The sequence below is a fragment of the Oryzias latipes genome, chromosome 4 (genome assembly GCF_053564925.1).
Source record: "Oryzias latipes strain Hd-rR chromosome 4, Olatipes_Hd-rR_3.1".
Classification (NCBI taxonomy): Eukaryota; Metazoa; Chordata; class Actinopteri; order Beloniformes; family Adrianichthyidae; genus Oryzias; species Oryzias latipes.
Window position 1 is genome coordinate 30,477,574 of NC_136240.1, and position 11,701 is coordinate 30,489,274.

General features: G+C 41.3%; 2 protein-coding genes across 3 annotated transcripts; one reads left to right on the forward strand and one right to left on the reverse strand.

Annotated features, from left to right (window-relative positions):
- The first annotated feature begins 666 nt into the window (after window positions 1-666).
- On the forward strand, window positions 667-4,275 carry LOC101159906 (ras-related protein Rab-11B). Its single transcript, XM_004068200.3, has 5 exons — window positions 667-828; window positions 2,307-2,502; window positions 2,583-2,776; window positions 2,856-2,936; window positions 3,654-4,275. Exons 1-5 carry the CDS (start codon window positions 789-791, stop codon window positions 3,797-3,799), a joined length of 657 nt encoding a protein of 218 aa, XP_004068248.1. The 5' UTR covers window positions 667-788; the 3' UTR covers window positions 3,800-4,275.
- Window positions 4,276-5,599: 1,324 nt separating this feature from the next.
- LOC101160153 (E3 ubiquitin-protein ligase MARCHF2) lies at window positions 5,600-11,181 on the reverse strand. 2 transcript variants are annotated; one of them, XM_020702624.3, is made up of 7 exons: window positions 10,887-11,067; window positions 9,802-9,863; window positions 9,081-9,384; window positions 8,751-8,946; window positions 7,792-8,001; window positions 7,526-7,678; window positions 6,483-7,425 (listed from the first exon to the last, which is right to left on the reverse strand). In XM_020702624.3, exons 3-7 carry the CDS (start codon window positions 9,260-9,262, stop codon window positions 7,369-7,371), a joined length of 798 nt encoding a protein of 265 aa, XP_020558283.1. In that variant the 5' UTR covers window positions 9,263-9,384; window positions 9,802-9,863; window positions 10,887-11,067; the 3' UTR covers window positions 6,483-7,368. The 2 variants fall into 2 exon arrangements, with proteins under 2 accessions (XP_020558282.1, XP_020558283.1); XM_020702623.3 differs by lacking the exon at window positions 9,802-9,863 and having other exon boundaries at window positions 5,600-7,425; window positions 10,887-11,181.
- Window positions 11,182-11,701: the final 520 nt, after the last annotated feature.

An 11,701-nucleotide genomic window follows, 5' to 3' on the forward strand; every position in this document is an offset into this window, starting at 1 on the left:
GACCCCACCCTTACATTGACGTGTTCTCCCTACCCTGACAAAGGTGGATAAAGGTGGAAAGATTTCATGTAATCCATGGACACCAGTGAAGATCACAAATCATTGAAGAAAAAAGGTTCAGCGCACTGTCTAGTGGGTCTAGATGACCCAACTCCCAACGTTAAAGTTACTAGGATAGCACAAGGGATTTAGAAAATGGATGGATGGATGGAAACAACGAAAAACAGTGTGTACAAAGTTACTAAAGTAATTTGGATCAGATGTTTTTATTTATTTATATTTATTTAACCTTTATTTATCCAGGAATTGTCCCATTGAGATTAAGAATCTCTTTTTCAAGGGATTCCTGGCTAGGGGGAAACAATAAATTACATTTACAATAAAAATTTCAACATTAAATACATAAAATCAATTAAAAATGAGAGCTTATGTAAAACAGGTACAGTTAACAGTGACTTTCTCCTCCAATCTCAGCCTGGGTTTTATAATATTCAGAGGGATGAGTTCTTTTAATTTCCATCTTTTTTGTAGAGTGTTCCATGTGGAGGTGGAGTAAAGACAAAAGCCTTTTTTCCCAGTTCTGCACAAGTTCGTGGTTGAAGCATCGCGTGAAGCCGCGTCGGGGTAAGTTACGTCAACACGTAGAGCGCCCGCCCCCCTCCCCTTCCTTACGTAACGTGCGCGCTGTCTCCCATCATCCCGGCTGGCGCTGCACCACCCAAGCCGCCGGTGCAGCAGAAAAGTCTTCTCCGTCACCGCTGGGCTGTTCGCCAGCTGATCTCACAAAAATGGGGAACAGAGACGACGAGTATGATTTCTTATTTAAAGGTAGGCAGGACGGACGCTCCTCCAAGGCCAAGTTTTCCTGCATTAAAAACGGCTAAACCCGAGTTAGCATGATGCTAGCCGTGCTAATGCTCAGCTGTCCAGTTTAGCATCAGCTGTTCCGATCCCTGCTGGAGCTGCAGCGGCTGGACCCTCTCTGGCGTAGATTAGCTCATAATGATACAGGAACGATATAAACATCCGTCTGTTTTGTTTTTGCGTATTCAAACGAAACGGCACCAACAAAATACATCATTTAGGTCAGCCAATTCAGTGAAATCAATAGAATGAATTCAATTTAGTGGATTTTCTTCACAGAAACCCTCAAAAGACGCTTTGTTTTCATTTTCCCCCTCAGACTTACTCATTTTCCACACCATCCTCTTGTCTTTGATATAGCTTTAAAACTGATCACATTCTACTGATAGTAGGGGTGTAACGAGTCATTTTAACAACATTTGATTCACTTAATTTGTAATCCGATTCATAGTTGATTTTGGTTCATTTTGAATAATCTGATTCACTGACCAAAAATGGATCCAAGGCATCTTCAGCCAAACCTTCAACCAGTTTGACTCAGAGGAGATACCTGGTACTGAACAGTGCAGTTTTCCAAATTCTTTGTTTCCCTTTCAAGATAATCAAGTGTAAATTAAATATTTGCATCCATTCACATTTTAGTTTCCTAAAGTTCAGTCCACTGTTGTTTTTCCACATCCAAACAATCCAAAGTGAACATTATTAGAACATTCTAGCACACTGTTTTGTCACATGACTTTGCTAAATTCAAAGTTTCCACACGTTGGACTGGAATGATGGACTAATCCGTTTTTGCTGACATCACGTGTGTTGCTGCTGTGATGCACTTGGTTGTTTTTATGTTACAGTAAAAAAACCTATCATGCCTTAACCTAAATGGTATTTTCCAATATTGATTATAATCTATTTATTTTATAATGATTTTATATCGGCATAGGGCCATTTGATTAACACCTTTCCTCAGACAGAGGGATCTGTTTGCATCACAGGAATAGAAATCGATTCATCAATTAAGTCGATTAATCGTCACACCCCTAACCGATAAATGGGGATTTTGTTGTCAATCTACATGAGAGCAAGTCAGGCAGATTGACTGATAGAAACGTAAATGTTAGTAAAAAGCTTTTATGCTTGTAAAAACACAGTCAAGGAAGCTTTTTTTTTTTTAAATGCTGAGATTATTTTTGTCGAAATAAATCTCTGAGTAGAGAAAACTGATGATTCATCACCTCAACTGGAAGCCTCGAGTACATGATGAGTCAGCTCCTTCCTGCCAAAAGCACAACAGACCACAGTCAGATAAGACATTCATACTTTCCAGCTTAAAAAAAGCTTTCACCGAAAATCATCGAGATGGTTCAGAAGCATTTTATCCTCAACATTGCTTCAGACAAACATTTTTCATTATTGCATTCAAGTGTTCCCTTTGGGCTTTGTTCCAGTGGTTCTGATCGGGGACTCTGGTGTGGGGAAGAGCAACCTGCTGTCCCGTTTCACGCGTAACGAGTTTAACCTGGAGAGCAAGAGCACCATAGGGGTGGAGTTTGCCACTCGCAGCATCCAGGTGGACGGGAAGACGATAAAGGCTCAGATATGGGACACGGCTGGACAGGAGCGCTACAGAGCCATCACCTCAGCGTGAGTGCTCTCTCTCTTAGTCGCTCTAAGAAGCGCACACCTTTCTGTAGGTTATGTTTGTGTGGTTTCTACTCGGACAGATATTACCGGGGCGCAGTGGGGGCCCTTCTAGTCTACGACATCGCCAAACACCTGACGTACGAGAATGTGGAGCGCTGGCTGAAGGAGCTGAGGGACCACGCTGACAGCAACATCGTCATCATGCTGGTTGGAAACAAGAGCGACCTGCGCCACCTCAGGGCCGTGCCCACGGATGAGGCCCGCGCCTTTGCAGGTAGAGCTTGAAAGCTCATAGCGAGGCAGAGATTCTGGAGCCGGCACAAAACCTAAAGTGCTTTTAAAACTTTGTCCAGAAAAGAACACGCTGTCATTCATTGAGACATCGGCGTTGGATTCCACAAACGTAGAAGAAGCATTCAAGAACGTCCTAACAGGTGGGTTAAGGACTTCATCCTATAAGGTCCCACTCCGATCATCTTTTGACCTATGGAAAAGTGTTTTTTCAACTATGAACGTGTCATTTTTTTTAGCCAAAATAATAAAAAAAACAGTATTTTTCTAAGTCATAGTTTCTGCAGAGCAGCAGAAGTTTATTAGAAATTCAACTCTGAGTTGTCAGTGTGACTGTTGGCATGGAAGTAAGTCCGCCCTTCCATGTGTTAACACTCTCTCCTGCTAGCCTACAGTCCCTCACACCCCCAACTTAACATTATTGGTGTAACAAAAATAATGGAGCTGTCCAGCCGGACAGTTTCGAGCTAAGATGAGAAGAACAAAAACGTAGAAGCGGATGCATCAGAATGGAGTGAAGGAGACGGGCCGAATGTCACAACGATTTAAATAAAGAAATACTCAGAAATACCACTTTAAGTTGCATTTTCTTTATAAATGTCCTCCATAATGAGAAAAACAATACCAAAAATGTGATTTTCATCAGAGTGGGTTTTTTTATTATATTTTTTTAAAACTGTTTTTACAGTATAACAAATGGTAAAACATTACATTCAACATTTAATCTTTGTGGTGTGATTACATTTACCATTTTACTCCAATTTTCTGAAAACAGATTTCCACTTTAGCTTTATAGTTTTGTGTTTTCACTCTGAAAAAGATCCAAAACCTCCTGCCTTTGTGTGTGTTTGTCTTCACAGAAATCTACCGCATCGTGTCACAGAAGCAGATTGCAGACAGATCTGCACACGACGAGTCTCCAGGCAACAACGTGGTCGACATAAGCGTCCCGCCGACCTCTGATGGCCAGAAGGGCAACAAAATTCAGTGCTGTCAGAGTCCGTGACGCTCAGGCTGAAAATACACATCTCGGCTTTCAATTTTACTTGTGCACTTGTTTTTCATCATTTCAATTATGGCCATTTCTCTTTTTCCTCCATTTCTTTTGTTTTTACATATACATATATATATAAATCACAGGTCCTCCTGGTCTCAGAAGCCCTTATTTCACTTGATAGTTGGAGGTGTCCATGGAGTGGGTGGGTGGATGGGAATATCCCTGCCATGCAGGGATGAGGCCTTCTGCTGAAAGCAGTCACGTTCTGCTGAATATGAAACACATTTTCATGGTCAACCACTAGATGGTGCTGCAGCAACAAATTGTAATTATCAGTATTATGCATTTGACAGTGGAATCACATCAGTAAATATGCCAAAAAATCTTTATTATGTTTGTATTTAAATAATGTCTGGCTTTATTTGTTCTTTACTTTTTGCTTAAAAGTTGTAAAAAATAATGACAATAAAATTCTTCAATCAGTACATTTTGTAATGGTTTAATTTTTGGACTTTAACTTAAAAAAAAAAAAAAAAAAATTTAAGAATAACAGTTAGTTGCATCTCCCAGGAGGCTGTTGCATTGTGGAAGTAGTTGGCATTGAACTGTGAATCATTTGAGTTAATGTTAGAGTAAATGTTGACGCATTTGAAGAAAAAGGTATTTTTCAAGTTTTGTTGCAGGCATGAGCACATTTTAGTCAGAGATGGTTCAATGTTTTGTCTGCCTAGGAAAGCTCTGGCTAAATTCTGCTTTTGATGCAAGTATGGAAATAGGTGAACAGAGTAATTTTCTTCAGAAATCTGCTGAATGATAATCTTTTATTATGAAAAATAAAAGTGGTGCAATAGAAACAAGTTCCTTTATTTCTGTACTTAATTAAATATGAAGGTAGCATGACTTAAAATGTTTCCTAATTTTTAGAATTATTTGATTATATATAAATCAAGGAATTAATATCAAATCTACCAATGATTTTATAAAAGTAATTGAATTATAATAAAAAAAGAGGACGACTTATTGAAGTACCTCGAGAGTTTGTGCATTCACATTTTTGCCAATAAAAAAAGTTTAAAAATAATAATGCAGTTGGATAAATACAACTAACATCCAATAGGATTTACCTAAGGGCCAAACAAGAAGAAGATATTTATTTTCTTCTGAGACTAAAATAACACAACAGTTTGTGTTTTTTTCCTTTTTCCTTCACACAATTTCATTTTTGAAGTTTATAGTGAGCCTTTATTTGTGAACAATACGAAACTTTCCATGTAAACTTTTTCATATTGTTCCTTGTTTTTTTATTTCTGGTCTTCAAATCAGAAATTCACAGTTATTTTTGTAAAAATGTATTTAAGTCTATTTCTGCTCTATGTGAAGAAATGAAGAATTGCAACAACATTTTCATTAAATCGCTCATTTGTATTTAAGGGGCTGATTGGTTTGCCCCCCTCACCAAATGTGACCCTCTTTGCAAAAGGGTTTGGAAACCCCTGGACTACAGTTTCTATAACAAACTGCATGCAGATGTGACACAGCAGCATCTGCATGTCCCTGTTAGAGAGAATATTGTGTTTTGTAAGTTCTGGACAGCAGGGACAGGAGGAGGAGGATGAGGAGGTCACAGTTCCACCATCACCACCATCACCAGGATTACCGAGCTGTTTACCAAACCGTACTTGTTAAGGTAAAGCCCCCTCCCTCCCCCCTCCCTCCCCCACACAGATCTAGAGGATGATAAGTAAACAAGAACTAGATTAGACTCCGTTTTTAAGACCTTCCATGAAATAGAACAACACACAGCACAGCTGGAATCCAAAAGCATTTATTGGCTTTGCAAACACAGAGTTCTGGTCAAAACATTTTTTTTTCAAAACATGTTATCAGGGTTAAAAACAAAACAAAAGAAGCAACAGCTACTTTAACTGATAGCATCAACGCCCCTTCCTCTACAGAAAGGCAACATCAGAAAGAGAAGAGAAAAAGTGCTGCATGGTGCATGCATGTTTTCATTTCAATAGCAAACCATTCTCAATCTTTTTGGATTTTAAAAGCTGGAGATGATGCTTACATTTTTCTTTAAAAGTGGTTTGAACATTTTGTGCAAATTCTATTCGACGGACAAAAAAACGAAACAAAAAAAGATGGCATAATGAAAAATAACTGAAAACAGCTTCGCCTTGCCCGCCCACCCCGCCCGCCGACCAGCAAACACGATGCAAATGACGGCGGCAGGAAGAGCACTCAGCTGGCTGCATATAATCCCGTTCAGAGATCAGTCAAAAAACACAAACAAATGCTTGTGTAACGTCCGAGCCGGTGCACCAGCCAGACAGACGGAGGACACGAGTCATGTAAACGAGAGGACAGCGCCTCAGCGCCGACAGATCCTCTGATAATGTTGATCCGTCAACAACCACACTGGAGCAAAAATATCACCATCTGCTGGTGTTTAGTTTCTGCACCATAATACATCCTCCTCTCAAAACGACGCTCCCCTAACATTTATTATGTCTGTTTGAAACTAAAATGACAAAAACAAAAAAACAACCAAGAGTTTTTATTAACCAAATTTAAACCAACTTTTTGCGTAAGTTTGAGTTGTTTAAAGCTATGTTCAACTCAGAATTCAAATCTAAAGGTTTTAGATCCGTGCATCATGAGTATTTACACGTTTTACAGACATGTGTTCACAAAAAGAAGTTAAAGTTATGACAAAATCGTCATAAGAAAAAAAAACAAGCAATAAAATGAACGAGCATCTGAAGGCTCAATTAAATGCAAGCACCTTCATTCCTTATGCATTTGTCCAAAACGCAGACTTGCAAAGCAATGCAGGGTTATTCATCTGATAGTCTTTCAAACTTTTGTTTTCCCGGTCCAGTTTGTTCATTTAACAGTAGTTAAATCTCCACAGATTAAAACTCCATTCACCGTCTCAACCGCTGAACTTTGTAAAATAATGAACCAATGACTTCATCTGACTGAGCAGAAGCTGCAACGAGCTAGACAGAAGGAACCGGTCCTTCCTCAGACCCGAGTCCGCTCAGTATCAATGACATATCGGGGGTTTAACTTAGAATTTAGGTCGGCTTCTGTGAGGAAGCCACAAACATGGGAATGTAAACAAAACCTCAGCAAAATTCCAATTGAAAAGCTAAAAATGACTCCGTTTTGCAGGCAAAAATACACATCGCAAGAAATGTTCCTTCACAAGTACTTTGTCTCCACGTTCTTCACCTTTTAAACTGCTGTTTTGTACAAAAACCTTCATGACGACTCACGGAAATCTGTCTTATAATAGAAATTCCAGTTGAAATAACAGTCCCCGGTGTCACCGAAAGTGCAGTTTGCATTTGAAAAGGTTGCGTGTCGGCACACAGCTCTTCATGTCCTGTGCAGACCTGTCGCGTCCACAGTGTTTTTTGCTGGCCAGTCTCTGCGTTCTGCAGCAGCCGTTCCCGTAAACCTGCTGAGGGTCAAGCCTCCTCCCAGAGTGCATAACAAGGAGAGGATGGCGGGACACATCTGTCCGCCATGCTAAGGCGATGTTTCAAGCGCCTTTTGCATATTTGTGGTCAACGCCCAGCATGAGGGCAGCTCTCAAACTCACAAGATTTACCGACGGGCAGCAACTGAAAAACATTGCAAAGAAGACATAGAAAATAGGATTTAGATAAGAGCGCCTGTGAGAGACCAGATGACAGCAGGGTGAACTCCAACGTGATCTCATACGATGTTTTCAGTGCTGGACTTTTTCAGTAGTTCGTTCGAGAGCAAAGAATGCTGGGAAAAGTTTGCCTCCTTGGCTTCAGGAATGAGAAGACATACTCTCTGATTTGTTTTCCTCCACTCAGAGTACAGCTGACAGTGGTAGCGGAATGACACCTGTGGCAGACGGTCAAAAGTGGGCATGAAAAACACATTAAACCTAAAATCCCATTTTACTGCTACATCGCTGTTATTTTTTATTGATAACAGGTTTTTGTTTTTTCTCTTACCAGAGTCCAGAGGATATAAATGGTAAAGAGAGCAATGGTGAGAGCAATGAGACCAGTGGCCTGCAGCCATTTCCCCAGCTGGAGATGGTCCTGAGCGCCCCTCAAGCACAGCCAGCCGGAGATGGCGGCAAGGGGCGTGATAAACAGGAAACACACCATGTCCCAGAACAGCGTCCTCTTCTCGTTACGAGGACCGGGCTCCTGCAGCCACTGCAGAGTCATTAAAACAAACGAGAGGGACAGAAATGTTAGAAATAAGAAAAAAAAAAACTGCAGTGATCCCGAGTTACTTCAAGTCCCACTCCGATAAAAATGGTGTTTTGGATGTTTTCAACATGTTCTTGTGGGATTTTTTCTAATGACGGAGGACATATATAAAGAAAATTAAGATTACATTTTTATTTCTGAGTATTTCTTTATTCAAATTGTGGCGAATTAGGAGCATATTTGTTTGAAAAAGCTTCTGTTTGTTACGTGCAAACTACAATCGGCGGGTCTGAAGCTCTCTGCTCCGCACCGAGCAAGCGCATCCGCTTGCAGACAAATAGATCCACGTGCGTCTTTGTTTTCCTCGTCCGCGACGGGATCTGGATCAAAACTGTACGGCTGGATATCTCCGATGTTGCTCACCGTTTCTGTTGCACCACTTACGTCAGCTTGGGAGGGGCTGCAAGTTAGCGAGACAGCACGTAAACAAAAGGGATGATGGGAAATGAGGAAATTTCAGCAAGTGCCGCTCTGCAGAAACTATGTCCTAGAAAACAACTGGGGTATTTTGATTTCTGCTAAAAATGGCATCATCATAAGGAAAACAGATCAAAAGGTGAGCGGAGTGGGACTTTAATTGTAAAAAGGGATGAAAGGTAAAACAGTTTCGCACATTCGAGTTGCAAACACAGCAAACTCAAAGAGAATGGCGAGAAAGGCTGTTGCAATGGATGCGAGGTACTATGACTCACCTCTGTGAGAGGCCGCTGCTGGCGCTCGATGCAGAACTCCGTGTGGCAAAGCTCACAGTAGCTGGTGTTGGAAGACGACAGCCACTTCTCCAAGCAGCTCTTGTGCACGGCGCCCTGCGTTCCTGTGCAATCGCACGGCGACAGCAGATCTTCACTGCTGCCTCCCTCATGGCAAATACGACACATGGAGCCATCGCTGATGCAAAAGTAGGTAAATTATTAAAAGCACAGAATTAGATTGGAGGTGTTTTTTTCCCCCCCTTTTGACCCTTTATATATGCCAAACGCACCTGAAATGATTGACATAAAGGTTAGAACACACCCCCTCACCTTTGCACACTGACTGGCTTGAGCACAGAGGACAGCAATCGACCATCTATGGCTGTGACCTGGGTCACATAGTGCGCCTGGCACCCGTCGGCACCACCGTCCTCCACGCCCTTCCACAGGCCTGTGGCGTTGGCACAGTCACAGAGAGAGCCGGGCAGGTGGAAACACCTCCCTGTTGTCATGGTTACAGCGTCCAGCGACAGCAGCAGTGCAGATGAGGCCGCGAGGGCATCCAGGCGTTGGACGCAAAAATACAAAAAAAAAAATGCTAACACCTCCTGCTTTCCTCTGGTAAGGAGTGCTTCTATAAAATAAAAGCATAAATAATACATACAAGGTGAATGACATAATGAATTCTCTACTCTTTTTTACACTATATTCCGCCTTGAGGGGACAGTTGTAGGCTTTTGGGTTTTTGTGTCACATGACTCCACTAAACTGAATATTTCTAAAGACAATGTTCTACGGTTATTATTGACTTTTTCGGTCAATCATAAACGATTTAAGGATTAAAAAAAAAAAAAAAGAGAAAGACAAGAAACTCCAATTAGGAACCAGTGTCTGGTCTGCGTGGAATACTGGATATTCAGGTAAGAAATCCAGATTATTATTTTCTAGGAAACAGCAGCTGCTAAATCCATTATGACAGCCAGAGTAATGTCAGCGGCAATGACTGAGATGTGCAGCAGCCTGATAAACAGCTTCCCCCCCCTCAGATAACCTCTTTGTACAGATGGAGGCCTTCTGTTGCTGCTGTACTGCTGGCGGCCCACTTCTTCCCCTCTGAAAACACAACAGCAAAGAAGGCGGAAAACCAGGATCCCTGCCACTGTTAGTGTAGGGGAAATGAAGACGAAAACGTCTATCTTAAACAAAAAAAAAAAGACTTGCTCTCCTGAATGTTTGACAGCTTCATAGCATTTTTTTTTTGTTGTTGTTGTCAAATAATAAACTGGCTTTACAAAGAATTAAACTCTAATCTACCGTACATAATCCTGGACGCTACACACTGATGTTGTTGACCAGGAGATAAACCACAGATGTAAACAACAGTTATTGTTGAGGGTTTTCATTCAATTATACATCAACCGTGTTCTGGTGTCAAGAAATATTAGATTAAAAGAAAAATGTTGTCTTTTAAAAGCGGATCACTCTTTTTCACTCTTTGGTTTTTGTATTTCCAGAAACTGGAAGTGGTTTGGAACTTCTTGACATGTTGGCTTCCTCATTGAAGCAATGGTCAAACAGAGGCATTGCTCAACCATTTATGCTGATCACAACCAGATAACTGACAAAAACAACTAGATGAGCGCTTTTATTTTGACATCAGTATGATCATCACAGGTGGCAGAAGAACAAGAAATTAGTATTTCTGACTTAACGTTTTTTTTTAAATAACATAACATGTTGAGAACATAACAATCAGAGCCTCAATACCGAGAAGAAAAAAAAAACACATTTTCTTTAAAGAACAAATGCATCTGAGGGTCTTCCCCCTTCCCATCATGTCGTTTTCGGCTGCAGTCAGGATTTGGATACCGGCTATTGTCTGGATCACAGCGTTGTTTCCTGTCAGCGTTGGCCCTATATACACCACAGCAGCATAACCCGGGTCGCTGAATCTTACAGTAAATATCCACAACCCTTTGTTTTCCCCTAAACGCCCCGTAGGATTATATCAGGATGCTCAGGGAAACCTGGTTTCACCGATCCAGCACATACACGCGCTCCTGCTGTGACAGCTGTGCGAGCACTAACTGCTACGAGGTTTACTTTCTGTTAGCAACAAAATAATAGACTATTTACCCGGTGGCGTCTCATGTCCGATCAGGCATTTCCGCGCGTTGCTTCCACCGTGGGGTAAAGATCCGGAGCCCGCAGCAGCAGAGCTGTTCGTCTTCGCTGCTCTGCTAACGCAAAGCCCCCAATCAGCTGACAACACAGGCCGAGCCGAGCTTCCGCTTTTACGAGGACGTAAGCACACAGTGAACGCACCACCGGCCGCTGGGTAAGATATAAACACACGTCAAAGCACGCGCACGCGCGCACACACACATGTACAGTTGGATTTCCAAAACATTAGAATGTCATGAAAACGTGTGTGTGTGTGTATGTGTGTATATATATATATAGAGAGAGAGAGAGAGAGAGAGAGAGAGAGAGAGAGAGAGAGAGAGAGAGAGAGAGAGACAGAGAAATATGTATATATATACATAGATATATCTCTACATCTGTATCTCTTTCTATCTACATCTGGATTAGGACTCTTGGTGACCAAGTTATGATTGAGAATTCTGTTTAATAATTGATTCCTTGACATGTACAGTCAACGCACTAACTAAGCCCCCGTGCATGTTTGGATGTATACGTTTGTCTTGCTTTTATAAAAGTTCATTTCTTTTGGATTTAAGCATTAAGGATGTTAGCTGATAGAACTTCAAGTGCTGCATTCACAACTTAAAACGAACACAAAAAAAGGAAGCAAAAGTCACCATGTTGAAACCAGATGACTTCAGTCAGCAGTTCAGTCAACATTTCTATGGCAACCACTCTGTTCAATCAGGGGTGAGCTTGTTAGAAGTCCCCACCCCTTCTACTGACAGCGGGCTGTCAATCATTTT